At 52.6% G+C, this 23,429-nt stretch overlaps 1 protein-coding gene across 3 annotated transcripts in view; it reads right to left on the bottom strand.

The window, feature by feature from the left end:
• IGSF21 (immunoglobin superfamily member 21) overlaps nucleotides 1-23,429 on the bottom strand; it is a 256,335-nt gene that overhangs the window by 2,935 nt on the left and 229,971 nt on the right. For all 3 annotated transcript variants that reach the window (XM_039509529.1, XM_039509528.1, XM_039509530.1), the window contains exons 6-8: nucleotides 20,561-21,032; nucleotides 3,836-3,921; nucleotides 523-715 (exon numbers count right to left, since the gene is read on the bottom strand). In XM_039509529.1, coding sequence (XP_039365463.1) covers nucleotides 523-715; nucleotides 3,836-3,921; nucleotides 20,561-21,032 — 751 coding nt within the window. The remainder of the gene's footprint in view (nucleotides 1-522; nucleotides 716-3,835; nucleotides 3,922-20,560; nucleotides 21,033-23,429) is intronic.

Raw genomic sequence — 23,429 nt, 5'->3', positions numbered from 1 at the left:
CCTTTCTAGTCTCCATACCATAGGGAGGACAATGGTTACCATTGATTCTCTATTCGTGGTCTCTCAGCAGCCCAATATATGAAAAAGATAGCCCTGTCCCTCTCTGCAAAAATTTCAAAAAATGTGTTTTCAGTTGATCTTAAATGAATTTTTTTTGCCCAGAATTGGCAGAGAACCAAAATAATGAATTATTGCCCCATATGCATTATAAACAAACTCCCACCAATGTCATTTCTTGATCATAAATTTTTCAGGACAGGGACCCTGGGCTAGTCATTTGAGCTGTAAAATAAATAATATTAATGATTATTCTCAGCTAAGGGCCTGAAACGTGCCGCTGGCAAACGTCTGTACAATCAAAATGCCAGTCACACATGGAGTCGCAAACAGCAAATGACAAGGCAGCCTGACCAGGCCAAAGGGAAAGCCAGTTTCTATTTGGTCAGGGGTAGTGAGGACATTGTGAACAAGCTGGAGTAATGTGGGACAGAGGAGGATTCTTCCCAAGGGTATATACCGTACCAAACACTATAAGCCTGGTGTGGGTGTCTGTGGAGCCCAGTGGGTTCTGAGCAGTGCAGCGGTACATGGAGCCGTTTAACTCAGCCGGCACTCTTTCCAGGACCAACTCCTTCCCATCATGCTCAGCGCTGCCATCCAGGAGCCTGCTCCCAACACGGGTCCAGGTGAACAAGGGCTCAGGGAAGACTTCATTCTGCAGCCAAGATGGGGAAAACAACTTAGATGGGTCATTTTAATAAAACAGAGTCATTTTCATTACTACAGCCTCTGCTGACCACCCTGATACTAACACAGAGCCAATCATTGGCATTGCAGATAGCACCTTTCCTCCTCCCAGAGATCCACGGAGTCAGATATTAAGGCCAGAAGGGACCATTAGATCTTTTAATCCAAGGGTTCCCAAACCATGGTACGAATACCCCAGGTGATATCTGAGCTTGACCTTCCAGCCAGTCACCTCACAATAATTTTTTAAGGAGGAGCTAAGTGGACCAGGAAAGTTTGGGAACCATTGATAGTCTGACCTCAAAGATCCCAGAGAACTTCACAGATCCTCCAGGTGATGACATGGATCGCCCTGAGCCACCCCTGAAATGCTAGTGCTCAGCACTTAGGGTATGTCTATACTGCAATAAAAAAAACCTGTAGCACCGAGTTTCAGAACCCAGGTCAATTGACTTGGTCTTGTGGGGCTAAGGCTGGGCGGGGGGGAGGGGGGAAAGGGGAATGGGGGCTAAACAGATGACACTAAACTGGGAGGAGAGGTAGATACACTGGAGGGTAGGGATAGGGTCCAGAGTGACGTAGACAAATTAGAGGATTGGGCCAAAAGAAATCTGATGAGGTTCAACAAGGACAAGTGCATAATCCTGCATTTAGGACGGACAAATCCCGTGCACTGCTACAGACTAGGGACCGAATGGCTGGGCAGCAGTTCTGCAGAAAAGGACTTAGGGGTTACAGTGGACGAGAAGCTGGATATGAGTCAGCAGTGTGCCCTTGTTGCCCTTGTTGCCAAGAAGGCTAACGGCATTTTGGGCTGTATAAGTTGGGGCATTTCCAGCAGATCGAGGGATGTGATCATTCCCCTCTATTCAGCACTGGTGAGGCCTCATTTGGAGTACTGTGTCCAGTTTTGGGCCCCACACTACAAGAAGGATGTGGAAAAATTGGAGAGAGTCCAGCGGAGGGCAACAAAAATGATTAGGGGGCTGGAGCACATGACTTATGAGGAAAGGCTGAGGGAACTGGGATTGTTTAGTCTGCAGGAGAGAAGAATGAGGGGGGATTTGATACCTGCTTTCAACTACCTGAAAGGGGGTTCCAAAGAGGATGGATCTAGACTGTTTTCTCAGTGGTAGCAGATGACAGAACAAGGAGCAATGGTCCCAAGTTGCAGTGGGGGCGGTTTAGGTTGGATATTAGGAAAAACTTTTTCACTAGGAGAGTGGTGAAGCACTGGAATGGGTTCCCTAGGGAGGTGGTGGAATCTCCTTCCTTAGAGGTTTTTAAGGCCTGGCTTGACAAAGCCCTGGCTGGGATGATGCAGTGTAGACATCTGGGCTCAGGCTGGAGTCCAGGCTAGGAGACCCACCCCATTCACAGGGTTTCAGAGCCTGGGCTCCAGCCCACGCCCGAGCCTAAATGTCTACACTGCAGTTTTTAGCCCTGCAAGCCCAAGTCAGCTGACCTGGGCTAGCTGTGGCTGTGCCACGGGTCTTTTATTGCAGTGTAGATGGACCCTTAAAGGCTCTGTGGCACGAATACATTAATTGGCATGGTTAGATTTTAGCTTGCTTAGCTGGGTTAGCCTTGTAAGAACAACACAGGCAGGCGCAGATACAAAGGCACAAGGCAGATCTCAAATCCTCCACAAGTCATTTACAGTTAAAGGCATGAGATTAAAAACTCAACCGGCAGCAGGCTGGATGCACAGACAGCGGCTGGTTCTATGGTGCTTTGCATCTTGAGTCTGTGCAGAACACAGGTGGGTATGAAATTCTACCACCCACGAGACGAAGATTTGCGGGGCGGGGAGCACTTCACAACTCCTTTGCACAAATGAGAAGGCCTGAACCAGGTGTCAGGCCATAGGGAATCTGTCCCATAATAACAAAATACTAGAGCATAACGCCTGTCTGCTCCAGGAAAAAAAAGCTGTGTTTTTAACTCGGATCATCTAACATGTGGTAACTAACAAGCTAGAATCTTAGCGAAGGCAAGGCAGACGGTAATTATTGTAGGCGTTAGCAGGTCAATGCATTGCCCCGACCTGCCAACATGTGTTAAAACAGGGGTCAGCAACCTTTCAGAAGTGCTGTGCCGAGTCTTCATTTATTCACTCTGATTTAAGGTTTCATGTGCCGGTAATAGATTTTAACATTTTTAGAAGGTCTCTTTCTAGAAGTCTATAATATAGAACTAAACTATTGTTGTATGTAAAGTAAACAAGGTTTTAAAAAATGTTTAAGAAGCTTCATTTAAAATTAAATTAAAATTCAGAGCCCCCCGGACCGGTGGCCAGGACCCGGGCAGTGTGAGTGCCACTGAAAATCAGCTCGCGTGCCACCTTCGGCACCCGTGCCATGGGTTGCCTACCCCTGTGTTAAAACTACAAACTGCCTTCTCTTCACTAGGCCTTTCCCTTGTGTTAGCCAAGAGGAGTTAAGAACACAACTTGGTTCCTAGTTAAGATATCCCATAGATGTAAAAGCCACATATTTAGTCTATAAGGAGAGCACCCACCTCTGTGCCATTAAGTCGCAAGCTAGGTTCATAATTACTGCATTATTCATTTACAGAATAAATACGCCAGGCCAAAGGTATAGAGAAGCGTGGGCCTTTGTTGAGTGAAGAGATTTCTATTAGAGAAAACTCCGAGTGACAACAAATCAATTTCGAACTGGGAGACAAAAGAGTCAATTTTCAAGAGTTGAGGGTGTAATTGAGCATGCAAAATCCATGAGGAATTGCACGCCTTATTTATGTGTGTGGTTAGTATGAGTGGACATGCAACTCAAGGAACGCTGCAAGCCAACTGCCATTGTTATCCATCTGTATGCACAATTCCCTGCTTTGCGTGTGCAATCGCAGACTCTGCAAACAAAATTAACAGCTCAGTTCAGGGCCTGACTGCTGGGGGGGAAAAAAAAAATCAAATCCTAAAGTCAGACTAAACTAAACCCCTCCCCCCACCCCCAATCTGCTCCTTTGCCAGTCTTCATAAATCTGCTGCATAGGAAGACGTGTTACCATCTGTCAGTGCAACCGAAACCAGGCCCTGTTGCGCTATGAGGATAAAAAACCTGCAGACCTGAAAGCCGTGCACCAAGATCCGAACTGTGTCTCCAACGCGGGCTCTCGTTGGGGTCATCATGATTTTGGGGCCCTTGGGAGCAACTGCAGAGAAACAGGAGGGGGAAAGAGAATGGATGTCAGCACAGCATTGACTCGCCAACTTAGACACACACTGCCATAGTGAGTAGCCCATATCGGTTAATAGTCAAACCTTGAATAGTCATTTAGATGGTGCAGTACCACAAAGAAAAGTGTGGGATCAATGCCCAGATGATATAGTAGCTATAAAAAAAATGCCTACATGAGTGATAGAGGGATAGACAGCTGTCTACATGATTGATAGACAGCTACCTTCATGACTGATAGATGGATAGACAGTTGTCAAGATGACGGATAGACAGATAGCTTCATGAACGATAGATGAACAGATAGATGCCTTCAAGAATGCTAGACAGACAGATGCCTGCATGAGTGATATATAGACAGACAGGTACTCAAATGCTCAGCCTCCCGCTCAGGACCGCTTGGTGAGCAATGATTTTTTTAAATAACGTATTTATTTAAATTAGATTCTTACTAAAGCAAATCAAATGTTTCCTACAGCATTAGAGGTCAATACCAAAAAACTTTTAATTAAATTTTTTTAAAGGAAAACCTCCATATTTTGATACCAAAGCCCAACATAGGAGGCGTCCCCCGTTCACTCCTACAGTCAAGTCCATGAGGCATTTAAGATAGAAAAGAGACGCAGTAAGAATGGCTCTGCAAGGTTCCCATTGAAATCAATGGAAAAACTCCCACTGATTGCAACAGGGGGAGGATTGGGCCCTTAAACAATTCCCCAGATAAACAATCCCAATCGCTATCTAGCCCCACTGTTTATTGTTCTTTCCTCTGGCCCTTTTCTTTCTCTTCTCTTGTCTGACTTTTCCTTCCTCCTCCCCGTCTGCCTAGTGGTGTGGCATCCCATGAATTCCCCTGTACAATCGCTCTCACGCTGCTCTGTTCAGAGTGAGGCCAGGCAGACTGCAGCGTTTTAGACAGGAGGCTCTCTGCAAGCTGCCCCATCCCAACCCACCCACTCTGCCGCCCCTGAGAATGCTGCCAGCAGCCCCCCTCCCATGTTTAATTCCTCCTTCTGGAGTCCTTTGTTTGCACAGGTGTCAGATTCTGCTGCAGGAGGCTCTGCAGAAAATTGGCACAGTGCCCCCTGCCATGGGTCAGCCCGATGGGCACCCCCCCTTCCAAAGTTGTCTGCTTTTCATTTGTAGCGGCTCTAAAATGCTGGTGAGTTATTAAAATAACCAAGTGCCAGGTAGTTGGCCGCTGAAGGGAAGCCGTGACCCCGTGCACACGGGGACTGTCGCTCGGCGGAGGTAATGGGCTTTGCCTGCTTGTTAGTGCCGGACGGCGGACGGCGCCCGGTGCGTGGCATGAGGCGATGTGCCGGAAAAGAGAAGGGATGAAGCCAAAGGTTCAGCTGGAAAGGTTGCCTGTGCCATTGCCATGGCAACGCCATGACAACTTCGCCTCCTCCTCCCGGATCGTACTGGCCGGGGCGTTTTCGGGTCAAGATGAAGCAGCCGAGCGGCGGCCTCCGTTGTGCTGTGCTACCACTTAGCTGGGGAACTGGCTGGCGGAGGGAGCAGATGACACTGGTGCTTTGTTCTACCTTCGCCGCCTGTTGCCCGCCAGCCCGGTCCGTTCGCTCACTCCGACAGCTCGCCTTGTCAGTGCCACGCTCAGGAGGATGGGGGTGAGCGTGAGAGACGCTTGGAGAAGTGGCCACGTCTTCTGGCCTCTTGCTCCCTGGGTGGGTGGGGGTGGGAAATGCACACAGCCATCTGTAGAGGAGGGGGCTAGCTTGTGCCACATCGATAGCTCCCTTCCCCCAGTGAGGAACATTCCTGCCTCTTGCTTTGGAAGGATAGCGGCGATATGTGGGCCCTGGAGGGTGGGAGTGGGACACTCTTCAGCTAGGGCCTGAGCCTGGGATTTGAACAAGGCTCTCCCACTTGGGGGATATGATACACCCACCCAGCTGGAACTCCAGAGTGGCATTTGACATGCAGCACCTCACACTAGCCATTATTCTGATCTTTCACTGGCAGGGTCCCACGTGGCCTCTGAGACTCTCTGGAGCAAGGACGTCGTCCCTGGGTGCATCAGAGTCGCTCCTGAGAAATGCATGGAACACAGATGGGAAAACATCTGCGTGTCTGTATGTGCATCAAGAAAAATAATACATAGCAACAGCTAGGATGGCTGCGCCTGTTGGGCACGTCCAATTGAATCCATAGGAGAGACAACTCAGCGGCCAGTCAGCCAGTGACAATGCACACGGTGCTGAGAGAGAGTGAGGCCAACGGAAGCGCTTGTCCTGACAACTCCATTTGCCTTGGGAAGTAGGTGCCAGGGCCCACCGTGGCCAACTGTGTTGCATTTCTCAAGCTGACCATCCACCCAAACAGGGCTGGCCAGGTCACAGCACTATGCTGCAAGCCCAGGCGATGAGGACAATGCCCCTTCCCCAGTGCAAATACCTCTCTTGCCCAAGGAAGGTGCTCTCCACCCTGCAGAACCTCAGCCACCCCCTTCTCCGACTTCCTCTCCAGTACAGGTCCCTCCAGTTCCAGATTCCGGTGTTGTTTGGCAGTTGGATTTGCACAGAGCTCTGAGCCAGTCCTCCTTGTTCTCTTGAAGCCACAGGTTTGCCAAGTTCATGAAGTAACTTTTCTGTCCTTGTCACTAGCAGGGCTGGGATTTCCGGCACTGCGTCCCCACGTCTGCAGAGCCCAAATCAAATCCCTTCCAGGAGACAACAGGGTAGCACTCTACAAGGCATCGCTCTGAATAAATCAGAGCTGGGGAGTGGCGCGCGCCCTGCCTGGCCTGTTCCCTCTGATCGCTTCTGGCAGCAAATTTATTTTAAACGCGGCCTTTAAATATAAATGGCACCACGAGGGGGCTGCCTGGGGACAGCAGGGCTTCGTCAGCGGGCGAGGCGGGGAGGGCTGGCAGCAGGCTCTGCTGAAGGGGACCTGGTGCGTGTCCACAGGCAGTTCACCAGGACGGGGGAACCTCGTCTCTCTGACGCTGCGGATGGAACCCGGGTGGTGGCTGCCCCTTTAAGTCCAACTTGCGGTGCCTGGTAGTGTATTGGCCCCTTCAGCTGCTGCACAGACACATACGCCAGGTGTATGAACTGGCTCATTGTCTCCCCCCAGCTCCGCAGCTGGAGAATCACAGGCGCTTCGGGCATAACATCCTGAGCCTGTGGGACGTACTAACCCTAGAGACCAGTGAACCCTGCCTCTCTGCAAGGCTTCTGGTGAGACCTTCCCATCCCTCCTTGCTGGAAATACGGGACATACGTATGGAGGCGCTGCAGAGAGATACAAGATGTGGAGAGGTGGAGGGAGCAGGGGAATAAGGACTGCAGGCTGGAGAACATGGTAGGGGGTGGAAGGGAGCAGCAGCTCGAATGGGGGGCAGGGACACATTCTGCCCCACTGTATACCCGGTGCAGCCCCCTGACTGCACGGGGATTGCGAGGAGTGCGACAGTGGAGTGCCCCAGTGTGCACGGGACTATATATTGCTCACCGCTGCTAGCTGAGTCACCAGCACGCCACACCTAGGAACATCATAATCACCACACTGGATCAGACCAGTGATCTCTGATGGCGGCCAATGCCAAGTGTGTCTGAGGACGGTGCAAGAACGATGGTGGGGGACACACAATGACCTGCCCCATAGGGGAAGTTTCTTTCTGACCCCGTCACTTAGTGCTGGGTGATGCCCTGAAGCATGTGGATTTTATCCCATTGTTTTACCCCATCTACCATGATTTTGGATGTCCTCAAAGTATCCCTATCAAGCACTAATAGTAAGCGCTTAGCCTCAGTGGCACCTTGTGGCAATGAGTTCCACAGGTTAATAACTGGTGGTTTAAAAATGTATGTCCTCAATTGGTATGAAAGGTGTTGCTTTTCAATTCTCACTTGTATCATGAGGAAGGGGGAATAAGTGCACCCAGTTTACCTTGGCCATGCCGCTCATTATTTGATATTGCTCTGTCACATCTTATTCCTCTCCTGCCCTGCAGGGTTCCCACATCAGATATACTTCAACCATTTTCATGTTGCATGTTTTGATGTCTGGCGATTTGCCCTTCCCGTTCCCCAGCTGACATTTTCACCTGTGCAGCTCTTTTCTATTCGCTTCACTGGGGCAGCGTTTTCCCTTTCGGAAGGACCCCCGTATGGCTCGAATCATTTCTTGCCTCTTGCCATTTAACCAGCCGGCCACGTTTCTTGCCTCCCTGCTTTTGGGGGTCTGCGTACCCTCTGCCACTCGGTTCTGGCATGCCTACATAGCCACCATGGTGCTTTCAAAGGCGCCGAGCGCCTGCGCCTGCCACTGATTTCAACTGGAGTCAATCACAGGCAAGGATTTTCATTCCATTCCTACCCAGGACAGGTGAAGGGATTTAATTTTGGCTCCTATCCCTCCTTGCCCTAGGATCTGATCCTCTCTGACTCTGCTCTGCTGTGCCTCCCGCTCCTGCTTTTACTCTTGTTACCTGCCAGGAAGCGCTGCCAGATTTCGTCCCTTCTAACAACCACTAAGTGGTTTCTTTTCAGGGGATGGGGGAGAGGATCTCAAGCTTCCAGGAGCTGTAGTCCCAACTACAAAAGCCTCTAATGCTCCCGGTGTGGCCGCATCCTACAATCCGCCCCCGGCCCCTGATTTGCACTGTGGCTGCAATGGCACATTCTACCTCTGTCCTGGAAAGTCTGGTGTGTTGTTATGGCTGCCATGCCACACCCCAGAGCTAGCTGCAGTTCAGTGAAGGTGGGTGTGGGTTTGAGGGGATCCCTGTATGTGTGTGGTATAAAGCCGCACATTCTAAAGCGCCTGCCTAACCTCGCCCCCCATTAGCATTTGTGCATGTCAATGGGCACCGTCAGCTCTGTCTGCAGTCCTTCATTTTGGGTGCCCTGTTGCACAAACAAACGTGCAGCCCAGTGGTTGCGCACACAAGTTTCCGTGTGCAGTTTACAAGTCCATTTTTGAAACGACAGCCCGTCCCTTTCACCTCAGTAAAGCACCGCGACATTTACAAAGATCGTTATAGAAACTAAATGAGGATACGATCTGGTCATGGAAGTCAGGGATTCCGTGACTTGAACAGATCTCCGTGACTACTTCTGCGTCAGCCCCACATGGCAGGGCTCGGGCTTCGGCGTCAGCCCCACCGCGAACATATCCTGAATTTGTACATTTTTACCATGACTGCTCCTTGAATTTTGCCTAATTTTACCATGACAAAATCGTATCCATACTAATAATTAACTAAACAATTCCTTCTCCACTGAGTCAGACCACAGAGAGATCTTTGTTCTCCTTGTAGATGGGATCAATTTGGGAAAATATATCTGCCGGATTCTGATCTCTCTTACACACCATTCTGATACTGCTGTAACTCTCTGAATTCAATACAGGACTCCAGCCTGAAACCAGTGTGAATGAGAGAAGCAGCAGCAGTCCCCTGGTATCTATGTTATTTGAATATATATATATATGAACACTAGGATGGCTTCTCTCTCACTTCCAGCCATACAAAGCAGGGTTAGGGCCATCATTCTCGCAAGAGCTACACAGTATAAAAATGAGAAAAACAAAGGGGCCCGATACATTTGCTCCCAATCCGCCACTCTGCATTTCAGCCAGCAGGGCGGCAGCAATTGCTCCATTAGCATAACAATCCCTGGGCTGGGGTTCTCTGCTCCTTCTGAGATGCCCCAGTAAGATGGGAGCTCCAAACCAGCCTTGGCATGGCAGGACCTCATTGCTGGCCTCAGGTTGTACAACACTGTGACGTTATTGATATAAATGGGGACCATATAGAACATGGGTTGCAACCAAGGTCCTGTGGTGGCACCAAATCCTAAATAAAGGGGGTCATATAAGGTGTCTAAGACCAGGTTCTGGGTTGCTGGTTATGATTATGCTGTCTGTATGTCTGTGTATCATTTTGTAGTTTAAGTATAAGTATTGGCTCTATACTGTCTGTATTTTGTATTATGCTCTGCCTCTGGGAAGTGTCCCAGACAAAGCTGATGTTAGCCCTGCATAGCTGGCTTGATGGCCCATTACAGGCCATCAGCTACACAATTGACCCATGGAGAGAAGGCAGACACGCCTTGTGACTCAGCAAAGTATGCAGAGACTTGTCCATGTGACTGCAAACTCCATTTTTTGCTGTAAGTTTCCACCATGAGGACAAAGGGATTCTTACACCTGGAAAAGTCTATATAAGGCTGATGCATCATCTCCATCTTGTCTTCAATCCTGCTTCTGACCTCTGGAAGGACTTTGCTACAAACTGAAGCTCTGCATAAAGGACTGTTGACCCATCCCAGCGGGGGATGTTCCAGGGACTTAATCTGAACCTGCAGTTTACTCCAGCACTGCTGCAAGCCTGAACTAAGAACTTTGCCATTGCTGTATGTAATTGATTCCATTTAACCAATTCTACCTCTCATCTCTACCTTTTCCCCTTTGTAAATAAACCTTTAGATTTTAGATTCTAAAGGATTGGCAACAGCGTGATTTGTGGGTAAGATCTGATGTGTATATTGACCTGGGTCTGGGGCTTGGTCCTTTGGGATCGAGAGAACCTTTTCCTTTTATTGGGGTGTTGGTTTTCATAACCATTCATCCCCAGGACGAGTGCACTGGTGGTGATGCTGGGAGACTGGAGTGTCTAAGGAAATTGCTTGTGTGACTTGTGGTTAGCCAGTGGGGTGAGACCAAAGTCCTTTGTGTCTGGCTGGTTTGGTTTGCCTTAGAGGTGGAAAAACCCCAGCTTAGGGCTGTAACTGCCCAGTTTAAGCAATTGGTCCTGATTTGGCACTCTCAGTTGGGTCCCGCCAGAATCGCTCCGTCACAAACACATACCAATTCAACCCAGTGCCCTCAGACTGGGTCTTTTAAAGAGTCAAATTCTTCCTTTCCCTTATATAGGGCTGGATTGGCACCTTGCCGTCTGCCCTGAGTAAGGGGCAACGCACGGTCAGACTGCCTCAAGGGTTTTGAATCCGAACCACCCTCCGTTTCCTGCTCCGTGGGGGACACACACTGAGCCAGCCCTTTTCCTGGCACAGCTCTGCTGGCTCCACTCCCCAGGTTGGAGGGGATTGGTCCGTTTTCAGATGATAAGTGAAAAAAGTGCTCAGTGCCTCCCTCCTCCTTTCCCCCAGTCCCATCAGATAAGAACAAGGGGCCAGTTGTGACAGTGATGGCAGGCAGATAAAAGCAAAGGTTTCTTCACGCCGGTGGGATGCTCAGTAGAGTCAGAGACTGTGGCTGGGTATAAAAAAGAAGCTGGCTAATTTTGACAAACATTAATAAACACTGGTGCAGTCGTTATGCATGTTAATAAAGAGCTAATCCGATTTTACACTTCAGGGTGCGAGCAGATCGTGTGTGGGGCTGAGGAAGGACACGGAGGCCTAGACACCCCATATCTCCTGAACTGCCCAGCCGGGCGGGTGTAGGGAGCGTAGGTGCACCCCCATGGAGAGAGACTAGATGACCAGATAGTTCTTTACCAATCCACCTGTTCCTGAGCGCTGTTGGATGGATTGGATCCTTTAGCTGCTACAGCGCGAGCCCCTTCCCCTTGACTGGAAGCAGATTCCTCCTCGGCTGTTAACTGTCGAGAGCCTATGACACACCAGTACATGGCTCAGATGCCAGCCAGCAGAGGGCGCTGCTGCACACACACCAGCCAGTGGGTGACACGCCCGTTAATATAGGTGGGTCAGGCGGTGGCAGGATGGGTGATCTCCCCTTGCGGGGCCTGTGTGTTTGCCATGCGGCCAAACGCAAGAGGAGCTGGGATTTCTCCAGGGTGCCAGGGGCAGCTTCCGGGCCTGGGCAGAGATCAGCCGGGACACGAGAGCCAGAAACCATGAATCACTGAGATATCATCAGTGCTTCCTGAAACCTGCTCCCCTATTAATAAGCATGAGAGCGAGTCACTCATTAGCCAGCTCTGGCCTTCAGAGACAGCGGGCGTTGGTGAGCTAATGAGGCAGAGACTCCCACCCCGGCCACAGCCTGACGGGTGGTTAATCGCCTGTGACGGCCTGACATGATGTCCTCCGGTAACAGGGAAAGGCGGCGGTGGGATATTTGCCTCCTCATCCATCTTCCCAGAATCCACCTGTGTCCCTTGATTCCCCCCACTGCTTAGAAACACCCCTCTGGCTCCATCCTCCACACTCCCCCAGGGCTGTGATGTGAGCCAGGGTTCCTTAAGGCCCAGCAGCAGGAGGGCTCCCTGCCAGGTACACGTGCAGTGGCAGGAAAGAACGCACGGCAGCCATCTGGCCACGCTCCCCAGGTGAGGGCCCTGGCACGCTCTGTGCCGCAGCCGCCCCGGTGCTTGGCACAACTGTCTCATCTCTTTAGCTCACCGCCTGTCTCCTGAGCTTGCGTGGCTTGGCATGGGCTCCTGACACGGAGCTGGGGGAGCACTTAAGCCTGGAGCGAGGGAAAATTTGTCTGCTGAAATGTTTTTCGGGGTAAAATGAAGAATCGGCGACACCAAACTGGTTCTCGAATTTGGGTTGGTTTTGACAAATTGCTCGTACTGGAAAAACCACCCTCAAATGGTTGTGATTTTTGGGGGTTCGAAAGGATGCTTTGTTTTGAAGTGTCTTTCAATTTTAATGAATGGTTTAAAGAAAAGCGTTAAAAACCACTCAGCATTGGAACAAAAATATTTTTTTTCCTTTTCCATATTCTAAAAATGTTTTAAAAAAAATCTTTTTTTCAGTTCCACCCAAATGGATTTTGTTTTTTCAGATTTTTCAGCATTATCAGCAAAAAACTCCATTATTGGCCCAGCTGTGCTCAGGAAGGGGAGGCTGCTAACGCTCCTACCCCTGCCGAAGACAGGAGGTTGCCTGGCTGGGGGACCTGCCAGCAGTTCAAAGACAGGATGCCAACAGCAACCCGGCTACAAAGGACCAATGTCAGCTCCCCGGGCAAAGCCCGTCTACCTGAGGATCACGGCTGGCCTAGCGTGGTGAGGGCACATGCTGAATGCCTGGGAAAGGGCTCCAGGGGAATTTCCAGATGGACGTTCTCACATCGGTTCCAACTGGCAGCTTGAATTAGGAAGCGAGCAATGGAGCTACTGGGGCGATGGGAACTCCAATTGGAGGAGTCTAATGGAGTCTACTGGGATTTCCAGCACGTCAACTGTCCAGGAAACACCTGGTGAGGGGAAATAGCCAACTGCCACCTCCATGCATGGAGACATTGGTCACCTGCAAGATGCAACAGTATGGGAAAAATCTATCCTTCAATCTCTCTGCCTGATCTATCAGCACAGGGTGGCCACACGGGCAGCAGCCGCCAAGCTCCCAGTACTGCACCATTCGGCTAGTTGCTCTGGAGCGGACAGCTGTAAAATCAAGCTGGATCTTTGATCTGTTGCCAGCACAAGGTCAGATAGTGCGAGTCCCGACACAGGCCCCAGCCACAGCCAATCCAACGCGCTCACCCCCTGCTCTCCACTCTGACCCTGCAGAGAAAGACACAACTTCCATAGAGCAGGCCAGGTGCTTAGCTGATGTATATGAGCTTAGCCCCGGTGTTCTTATAATGCTGTAGGTAACAGCACCGGAAGAGCCATCATCATAGGCTGCCTTTCTCCTGTCGGCTGTTTACAGGAGGGGGCAGGAGCGCCGCCAGCTTTCCTAGGTGGCGGAAGGTCCTGCCCCCGAAATACCGCCGCCGACCGGGGCGGCTGAAGATCCGACCGCCGCCCCCAAATGTTAGTGCCCTAGGTGACCACCTAGGTCACCTAAGGGGTTGCGCCAGCCCTGGGAGCGGGACAGACACAAGGCAAAGCACAGGTTTGTCACTTGCGCCAGCAGATTAGCCAAGGTGCCCAAATGCTACCATTTGGAGATGTAGGTTCATAGATTATTAGGGTTGGAAGGGACCTCAGGAGGTCATCTAGTCCAACCCCCTGCTCAATGCAGGACCAACTAAATCCCCAAATGGTCCCCTCAAGGATTGAACTCACAACCCTGGGTTTAGCAGGCCAGTGCTCAAACCATTGAGCTAGGTTTGAGTCTCAGATCCTGACTTTTGGCTCATAGGTGGCATGGGGCCGAGACCCTGACCCCCCTGTGGCAGCTGTACGTGTTGCTGGATGGTTTATGGGTGCCCTACCCAAAGACGGGTCTGAGCTGCAAAACTCAGATCTGGAGCCAAGTGTCCCCGATGTTCAGAGATTGTTGGTTCTGGTTCTAGTTTAGCTGCAGGCCTGACTCCTTTGGGGAGCACTGGGCTCACTACTGGAGACCGGGTGACAGCAGCAGGCCTGGGATCTCTGTGGGTGGGAAGATGGGGTGGGAGGAGTGAAGAGCACCAGCAGATGTTTTTACATGTCCCAAGCTCACACTCATGAACACAGCCCCCCCTTGGCAGGGTCTGGATCTGTAGCAGGAGCACAACGCAGCTGCCCTAACAAATCCCATTGTGCACTGACCAGCGGAGAGGTGGGCTAGGCATGGGATGGGATCTGCTTCCAAGCTTTCATTTTGCTGAGATTCATTCTCCACAGATGCAAACAACCTCCTCAGCAATAGCTATCTGCCTGGTCTCTCTCGCTCATCACGACGCCACTTCCTGATCTGAAGGCAGCCGCTGTCAACAGAATGATCAAGCCCATTGGCTCCACTTGCTGTTTGAGGGGGATGCTCCTCTGCCAGGCCTCTTCAAGCTGCTAGCCGGACGGTTTCAGATAGGAGGAGAGCTCCATCGTTTCCTTCCTCTGGGCCCTTTGATGACAATCGGTCTCGGAGGTTGGGAGGAGAAGAGCAACGGAACCTGGCTCTACAGGAACTTCCTGACACAAGATCTGGATTTCAGGCTGGTGAGGAACTCTAAAGCTTTAGTGTCCGGGAGCAGATTTGGGTCAGTCCATCCTACATGGATTCCAGTGGCTATACCTGCCTCTCCCTTTGTTAATAGTTCATCGGGATAGGTCCCTGGACTGGTGTCCCAGCAGAGCGGTAGAACAGGGGTACCTTCAGCAAGTCCTCCCTCTTTCCTGCTGCTTCTAATCTTCCTCTGCATTAACTCATGGTGACTTTACCCACCTGTTGCAATGCAAATCTGGCCATGTTACCCCTGCCCTTGGGCTGAGGGGAAATGCCTCTAGGTATATGTAGGGGAGAAGAGGCACCTACAGGACCTAGGTACTCAGAGCAGAACAAATCTTGGAGGAGAAAGGCAGACACACAGCACTTCTCAGGGAACTAGTGATGAGTTAGAGGCCCAAGGTTTGGGGAGATCCAGAGTTAGGAAGTGCCTGATCCAAAGCCCACTGAAGTTAATGGAAAGCACTGACTTCAGGGAGTTTGGGATCCCTCCAGAGCCACTCATTGGTTTGAATCTAATCCAGGATTTCGCAGGGACAGAAAGCTGTTACCATCTGATAACTCAATGATGATCTATGAGCAATGAGTTTGGTGCCCTCTGTTCAGTGCTTAGGGAACCCACAGATCCTGCTCCTCAACAATCCCAGTTTAAGAATTTCACCCCAGCACCAACATTACCGGGGCTAATGTACATGCATGGTAAGTGCTGGAAGAACAGGAGAAAGGTGCACTGGCAAAGCAGCATAGAGGGAGTTTGCCCATTCAACCACAGCTGTTTGCTTTGGAGAGCACCACGGAAATTCACTCCCTCCCACAGTTAGAAGGGAAGAAATTAAGACTTCAAATCAGGACTCTCCTTTACACAACACCATTACAAATACAGTCTTACCCCATACACCGCCAGTCAGGCAGAGGTTGCACGTATTGCCACCAATCAGAGCTACCCTGGGGAGCATCTCCCCTGTTAATTATTCACTCCCTTGTTCATTATTCAGGGGAACTATGAAAGCCTCTCCTTGTCCATCTCTGGTTCTCGGCACCCTGGGCTGACAGAACATGTTGGAAAGTCAGCCAGGCAGGTGTCGGCGTGAGCTTTCCCTGCTTTTGACGGAGCAGCTCGCCGTGCCTGGTGGACATTCTTATGGGGTGTTGGGAAGTATTGCCCGTCCCGCCGCGCTGGCAGAGATCCAATGAGCCAGCATCTAGCACCTCTTATTGAAGTGAAGGGAGTTCCAGCTGGCAGGTCCCACTTCCTCTTTTTCACCTGTTTGGCAACATTTGCTTTGCGAGGCCTGCAAACAGTCCGGGGCTTTATGGAATGGCTGTCATCTCAGTCACTGGAAAAATATCCAATTTTTTCCACAAAAAAATCAAAATCCAAACTTTTTTGGGGGGGTAAACGTTTTTGATTTTCTAAAACTCAGCATTTTTAACCAAAAGCGAAATATTTTTACTGAAAATATATTTGGTTTTCAAGTTTTCAAAAACCAGCAGTTTTGTTGTTGTTGTTGTTCATTGGTTCGTTTTTCTCATGAAAAAAATCTGAAAATGTTCAGGATAAAATGCCGTAAACATTCCCAGGAAAAACAGTTCGCCTTTTTTGGCCAGTTCTACTGAGACTAATTCTCACCATAACTCGGACTCCCAGCTGGAAAAAGCTCAGCACCGAAAGCTCAGATGAACAATCTGCTTCTCTCAGCACCCGAGTCACCTGAACACGGGTTCCGCTCTGGCCTACAAACCCCATGGCTGGTTATCTCCCAGAATTCTTACACATGCACCTCTCCCGGATGAACCGGTCCAATCAGGCCTTGTCCTCAGCACCAGGGATATCTACCCCTTCTACAGATCCGGGGGCTGCCGTGGATTTGGGAGTCTCATTACCCAAGGGGGGGGTTGAGACTTGCAGTGAGGGTTGCGTAGTATCAAATACTCTCAGCATGCAGGGAGACCAGGTCAAGTCCTGACTCCCCTCTAAGCTACTTCATTTAACGATCATATAGTGACCTTTTTATTGTGCAGCGTGTCTGCTGAATGGGATTTTCTATATTTTTTTGCACCAGCGAGAGGAGAGAGATAATTAATCTTGGGTGCTGGAACCTGAAAAATTAACGAGAGTGGCTTTAATCCAATCTGGGCTGAAAAATGATGGGCTGAGAGGAGCAGCTTTTGCCGTCTGATATGCTTGGAGGAAACAGGAAGGATGCAAGATGCTTCCCGTCTTCTTCCTTTTGAAGTGCTGGGGCTGTCTTGAAGGGGCTCTCATTGAAGGGGGAGTTGCTTTACAAGCAGGGGGCGGGCGAAGGAGCCACCTTCCTATAGTCAGCACGATTTGGAGCCCATCAAGTTTCGTTAGCTCCAGCGTTAGTTGCTAAAGACGACGGAGTGCAGAAGATTCCCCGCCTCCCTCCCATAATTTCCTTGCTATACTGAGTTCCCTGCGATGGAGATAGGAGTGTGTGATGATAACGGTCAGGAGTGAGGGGTACGGTCAGCCAGGGGGTGGGCAGGGGGGAATGGACGGCTCAGCTGATTGGTCGTGCGCTAGGAAGCCGTTTGATTCTGCAGCGGCTGATTTGAATCCAGCCCAGATAGCGCTGAAGGAACATTGTTACCCTCTGATGGCTGTGATGGGTCCAGTGAGTTTCAGGGGGAGGGGAGAGGGGCTCTCTTTCTGGTTTCTGATTGGTAGAAGGCCACATCACAAAAAAACAAACATTCCTCTCTAGCTGGCCGGCAGGAATGGATCTGCCCGTTGGCTCCCTCAGCAGATGTGGACTCAGGGTGGCCTTCTGCCTCAGCGTGGGGTGCAATTGTGGGGTTAGCACAGAGGGGGGTTGTTGCTGGCCATGCTATGCCCACTCTAGGGACCGAGCGGGGACTCCGGGGCTGACACAGCCGCCATGCCGAAGGGTGAAGTCCATGCCGGAGAGGATGCCTTGAGTGGAAAGGCTGGAGGATGTGGCTACACTGATGAGTCTGGGCAGCACTCTCAGTGCCAATCCCACTCTTCCCTTGCACGCACGACCAGGATCCCTTCCCAGCCTCCCAGGGCTTGCTTGTTTAACCCTGGAGTGCAGCTGGGCGCGAGGGGAGGATTTGCTTTGGCTCCTATTGGATAAGGGCTGTTTTGGTACCCAGGGCAGAGGAGTGTCCATGAACTGAAATAAACAAGTAACTAATGGACTCAGCAGCGTTTCAAAGGTCAATGGATTCTTGCCCATGAAGCAAAGAGCCTTGAACCGCTCCCAGACAGAGGTGCTCTGGGAAACAGGTCAGCAACTGGCTCCGTCCATCCAGGGGCGGCTCTAGCTTTTTTGCCGCCCCAAGCATGGCAGGCAGGCTGCCTTCAGCGGCGCGGATTCAGCGGCTTGCCTGTGGGAGGTCCGCCGGTCCTGCGGCTTCGGTGTACCCGCTGCAGAATTGCCGCCGAATCCGCAGGCGCGCCGCCGAAGGCTGCCTGACTGCCACCCTTGCAGGGACCGGCAGGGCGCCCCTCGCAGCTTCCCACCCCAGGCACACGCTTGGTGCGCTGGTGCCTGGAGCCGCCGCTGCATCCGTCACAGCAAGGGCAGATCCAGATGGGAGGATCCCTTGCCAAAAACACCCCCTGCCATGAGGTGCTTGGCCCATAGACACCAAGATCTGGGCGTGACCAGCTCAGTGGGTCTATGTGGTGGGGATAGAACATGAGGAGCAAGGCAGAGGAGAGTCGAAACCTCCCAGGGCCACCCCACAAAGGCACCGTACGCTTTGGAAGAGCGGATGGTGCTGTGGGCCCAGACTGAGGAGCATCAGCAGGGCAGAGCCAGCTGCCGACCAAGCCTTGCCTCTGACCACAAGGTGTTGCCCTTCCTCCACTCTTTGCTCAGCCAGGCGGCATTTCTCTGGGGACAAGGAAAGGGTGCCCCAGCCCCTCCCCCCTTTTTGTCTAAAGGAGCCAGCATGGCGGTTCGGGGCTGTGGGTGTAACAGTGACCTCTGCTCCCTCCGACTGTGTGCCACAGCGAAAGGCGCTCGGGGCAGTGCCAACCCTCCCCCTCCTCCGGGAGAGACACTCAGACCCTGTGGGCCAAGGAGGGCATGGAAAGATGCCGGCTCCAGGTGCAGCGCTGGCAACGGAGGCCACTGAGGGCAAGTCAGCCCTTGCAGACATGGTGGTTGCCCCATTGCTGGTGGCTGCCATGGGACCAGGCCCAGGAGCCAGCGCCGTTCAGCACCCGGGCTGCGTCGCCGGGGGAGACGGCTGAAATCCCCCCCGGCACAGAAAGCCAGGTAAGAGGAGTTCAAAGGGCCCCGCCTTGGCCCCTCTGCCCAGTGCGGGAGAGCGCCCCCCGGGCGTAGCAGAACTGGTGTGTGGCCAAGGCACTGAGAGAGAGACGTGAATGAGGCGCAGGGCAGGAGGGGAACCGAGCGATTTCAGGTCTCAAACGTTCCCCTGGCTTAGCAGAGGGTTAACCAAGGGACTAAACGAAGCGGGTGCTCAGAGCAAACAGGCAGCCAGAAGAAAGGGAGACTGACTCCTGGAGCAGCCCACACAGGCGTAGCGCCACTCATCACGCAGCCATGGTTAAATGCAACCCCCTCTGGGGAGCGTGACAGTGCAGCTACACCACACAATGCTGTAGGAGAAACGAGGAACGTGGGCAGCACCGCCGGGGCAATGCCCTCTGCGGCAAAAGCACCAGAGCATCTTTCACGATTGCAAACGGTCAGAAGCTTGGTTTTACGTCTCATGCAGGACACGGCCCCTCTAGCAGGACAGCCTCTCCCAGCACCCCCACTGCTGACCCATTACCCAGTCCTGGCTCAGAGGGAGGAGCATCCTCTGATGTGTATCTGACATTACTGCTCCGTGCACCCCAGGTGTGTGCCTTGGGGGTCACCCTTCCAAGAGCTGACTAGGCCCAACTTGGCTCAGCTCCTGAGAGCGAACAGAATCACAGCTCGATGATGAACTGCACCTCATCGTAAGTAGCTCTTAGTTAGCTCTTCTCTCTCCGTCCGGGGATCCCAAAGTGCTTTACAATGGAGGGCAGAATCATTGTCCCCATTTGACAGATGGGGACACTGAGGCAGGTAAGTGTCTTGCTCAAGGTCACCTGGGAATAGAACCAGTTTCTCAAATCCTACTCCAGTGGTTTCTCCACTAGGCCATTCTCTGTTGCAGCGGGCACAGGGGTGCGGGGGGGGGGCGCTTGCCCCCTCTGGTCACAGAACCCAAGAACCCCATAGAACCTTGCCTGATAGAACCCAGGAACCCAACCCTCTAAGCTTGAGTGTCCAGGCGCCAGCTAGAGCCCTGATGACCACACTGCTCTTTTTACCACGCAAGCTCGAGCCCCACTAGCATGAATCTTCTACCTGGGCAGGGAGACACACCCCAAGGGTCCTGACTGCCACCCCCTCCCGTAACCAGCGGACACAGAGACCCAAAGAAGCCCCTCAGCCCACGGTTGGCAGGCCTCCTCCCAGGCCCAGGTAGGAGTGGAAGGACTTGGAAAGCAAAGCAAAGGGTAGGAAAGAGAGTGGGAGGGGAGGAGAGAGATGAGTAACAGGGAGAAAACACGAGGTGTGGTAGGAAAGAACGGGTGGGGGGAGCTGGAAGTGGTGGGATGGCAGGAGGAGAGAGAGGGGATCAAAGAGAGAAGGCGCGTGGGGCCGGAGGGGTCTTTGTCACCATAAACCAGACAGACAAAAGCCGAGAGCACAGCGAACGACATGATGCCGTGCCCCTTTAAACCACCCCGCCCCCCCACGCGCGCCTTACCTAGCGTGACCTCGGCCTGCATGGGCATGGAGAGGGCGGGGTGCTTGACCTCACAGCTGAAGAGCGCCTCATTGTCTATCTGCGGGTTAAGCGTCCACATGAGCATGGCCCGCACCTCCACGGTGCCGTCGCTGAGGGGGATGTGCGTATGGTGGAAGTAGTAGACGGGCTCCATGTTGTGGACCCACCTCGGGAACTCCCGGCTCACCACAGTCTCTGGGATGATCTCCGTGGCCGGGCTGAACAGAAGTCCCGGGTCAGGGGTGAGGCTCTTGAGGGGGTCCTCCGTGTAGGGCCGCCCGCCCCGGTCCTCCACGTCCAGCAGGGATAGGGACTTCTGCATCTTGGTGTCGTCCAAGTCACGGTTCAGCAGGTTCCGAGCGGCTCGGCTGTCCTGTAACCCGGCGGCGCTGGATGGAGGCTCCAGGAGGGGCACCACCTCAATGAGCTCCCCGTCTCTCTTAAAATACACCTGGGGAGGGAAAAAGGGAGGGCCTGGGTTACTGCTGGCCACCCACCCCGGGTCCCCCCCTCACCTGCCAGGAAGCACACAGGATTCGCAGGGGCAGCCACCGTCCCGGAGACAGGGGGACCCGATGGTGCCGCATTGGCAGCTCCTTTCTGCGCCAATGAGCCTGCTCCATTCTGACCTCCATGAGTTGTCTGTCTCTGGGACCAGACGGTAGCTCCACCCAGCTGTTGGCCTTTGCTGGGGCTGCCCGTTGGACAGACACTTGTCTGCTAGGGATCGCAGCAAACACAACCCGTCCCATCCAGGCCAGCAACTTCTAGCTGAGACCTGCCCTGGCTGGATTTCAACCAGCAACCTGGGTGTGAAGGACTCTGGGTCACACTGAGAGGTGCTATGAGATGGACTCTCCCACCTTCAGACTCCCTGAGACCCCAGACACCCGACCTGCTCATGCATACGGGGACCTAAGTTGGTATCACACCAAGGAGCCAGGAGAATGGGCAAGTCAACATGGTGGGTGGGGGGCCTACATTAGCTTCTACCTTTGTATCCCCTCTTGGTCTTCTCATGGAGAAGCACCAGAAGCTAGAAAACCAGCCTTCCCCTCTGGCAGAGCTGAGCTGGGACGACAACCTGGGCCCCGCTAACTTTCTAAGCCTGCACCTGGCCACTGAGCTAAAGAAACAGCCCTGCCAGTAATAGCCACAGGAGACGCTGCACTATATTACCCACTGCCTGCACGAGACATTATTCATCCAGCACTGTCCTCTGCCCACCGCTTCTCTGACCCCAGCCTCCTCACCGATCCTGGGACACAGAATGTGTGGGCAAGGCAGAGGGGAGGGTGCACGTGAGAGAGAGAGAGAGAGAGGGGTGCGTGCCGCTAGACACCTGAGAAGGTGAGTGTGTGCAAGGGTGTGGGTGTGTCTGAGGTGAGCGTGTGAGGAGCTGGTGTGTGAGCAGGGTGCGTGCGTATGTCAGAGTGCTCACGAAGGCAGCAGCTGTGGGCGCGTGCATTAGGACCTCAGGGTGAGCGTCCCTCGCAGACACAACAACGCCTGCCCAGGGATTTTGAAAGCCTCTCTCCAGCGGAACTGTATTCCATTTCAAAGCGCTCCTTCGAAGTCTCTGAAGTCGCAGCGTAATGTAAAGGCTGCAGGATGCTTTGGAGATAAGCGTTTGAAAAATGACACAATATTTTTATTTAAATGCCTTGAACATCGGAATGCAGAGGCTGGAATAACTCCTGATCCTTTGAGAGAGCAGAGAACCCCCTGGTCTCCTCCGTGTGTTTATTTAAAGGAAAATCATTCACAAAATAAGTTCAGAACCTGCCTTCAAGGAAGCTTAGACAATAAAACCTGCTGAAGACGTCACCTGATGCAATGGAACATGGCCTTTGCTGTGAGTCTGTATGTTCGTGTGAGTGCAGAGCAAAGCAGAGCATCCAACAGCATTTCCCTGGGGAAACGAGGGGCCCGGAGGCTGGGAAAATGCAAACAACTGTTCACTTGTAGGTTCCACTTAGAATCTAGCCCGAATTGGCAATGAGCACGTAGCACATGTGAGATGAGTTTGGTGGATCTCAGCCTCATTCCCGTGGGCAGGTTTGAACATCAGTAAAATCTCAATCATGATTTGAGCGACTGTGGCACACACCCAGGGACTAGTCACCTTTACAGGTGGGCCCAGGTTTGGGAGAAACATCCCCTGCTGCTGTCTAGGCTGGACCTGCTCTGGGCCACCCAGAGGGCTCTTGTCAGTCTGGCACCTTTCCCCAGAGCTCCACTCAGCTGAAAACAATCCCTGCTTTGCCTGGAGGAACTCCGAGCGCCTCCCAGGACCCTCCTCCACCTCCTCACAGCTACCCCCACCATCCTCACTGGTGCCCACCACCATCCTACCTGTGCCTGCTACCCCCACACATAGCCTCTGCCACCCCCACTCCCTCCACCACTGCCCCACTCCACCTATACCCACCGCTACCCCCACTCCATCCATACCTACCTCCCCACCTGTGCCCGTGAGCGCTGCTTGTACCCTCTGCCTCTGCTACCCCCCACTCCACCTACACCTAGCATCGTCTCCTCTCCGTCCATACCTACCTCCCCACCCGTGCCCATCAGCTCTGCCTGTAGCCTCTGCCACCCCCCACTCCACCTACACCTAGCATCGTCTCCTCTCCGTCCATACCTACCTCCCCACCCGTGCCCATCACCTCTGCCTGTACCCTCTGCCACCCCCCACTCCACCTACACCTAGCATCGTCTCCTCTCCGTCCATACCTACCTCCCCACCCGTGCCCATCACCTCTGCCTGTACCCTCTGCCACCCCCCACTCCACCTACACCTAGCATCGTCTCCTCTCCGTCCATACCTACCTCCCCACCCGTGCCC

The sequence above is a fragment of the Mauremys reevesii genome, linkage group 21 (genome assembly GCF_016161935.1).
Source record: "Mauremys reevesii isolate NIE-2019 linkage group 21, ASM1616193v1, whole genome shotgun sequence".
Taxonomy (NCBI): domain Eukaryota; kingdom Metazoa; phylum Chordata; order Testudines; family Geoemydidae; genus Mauremys; species Mauremys reevesii.
This window is presented reverse-complemented; position numbering and strand designations above follow the sequence as displayed.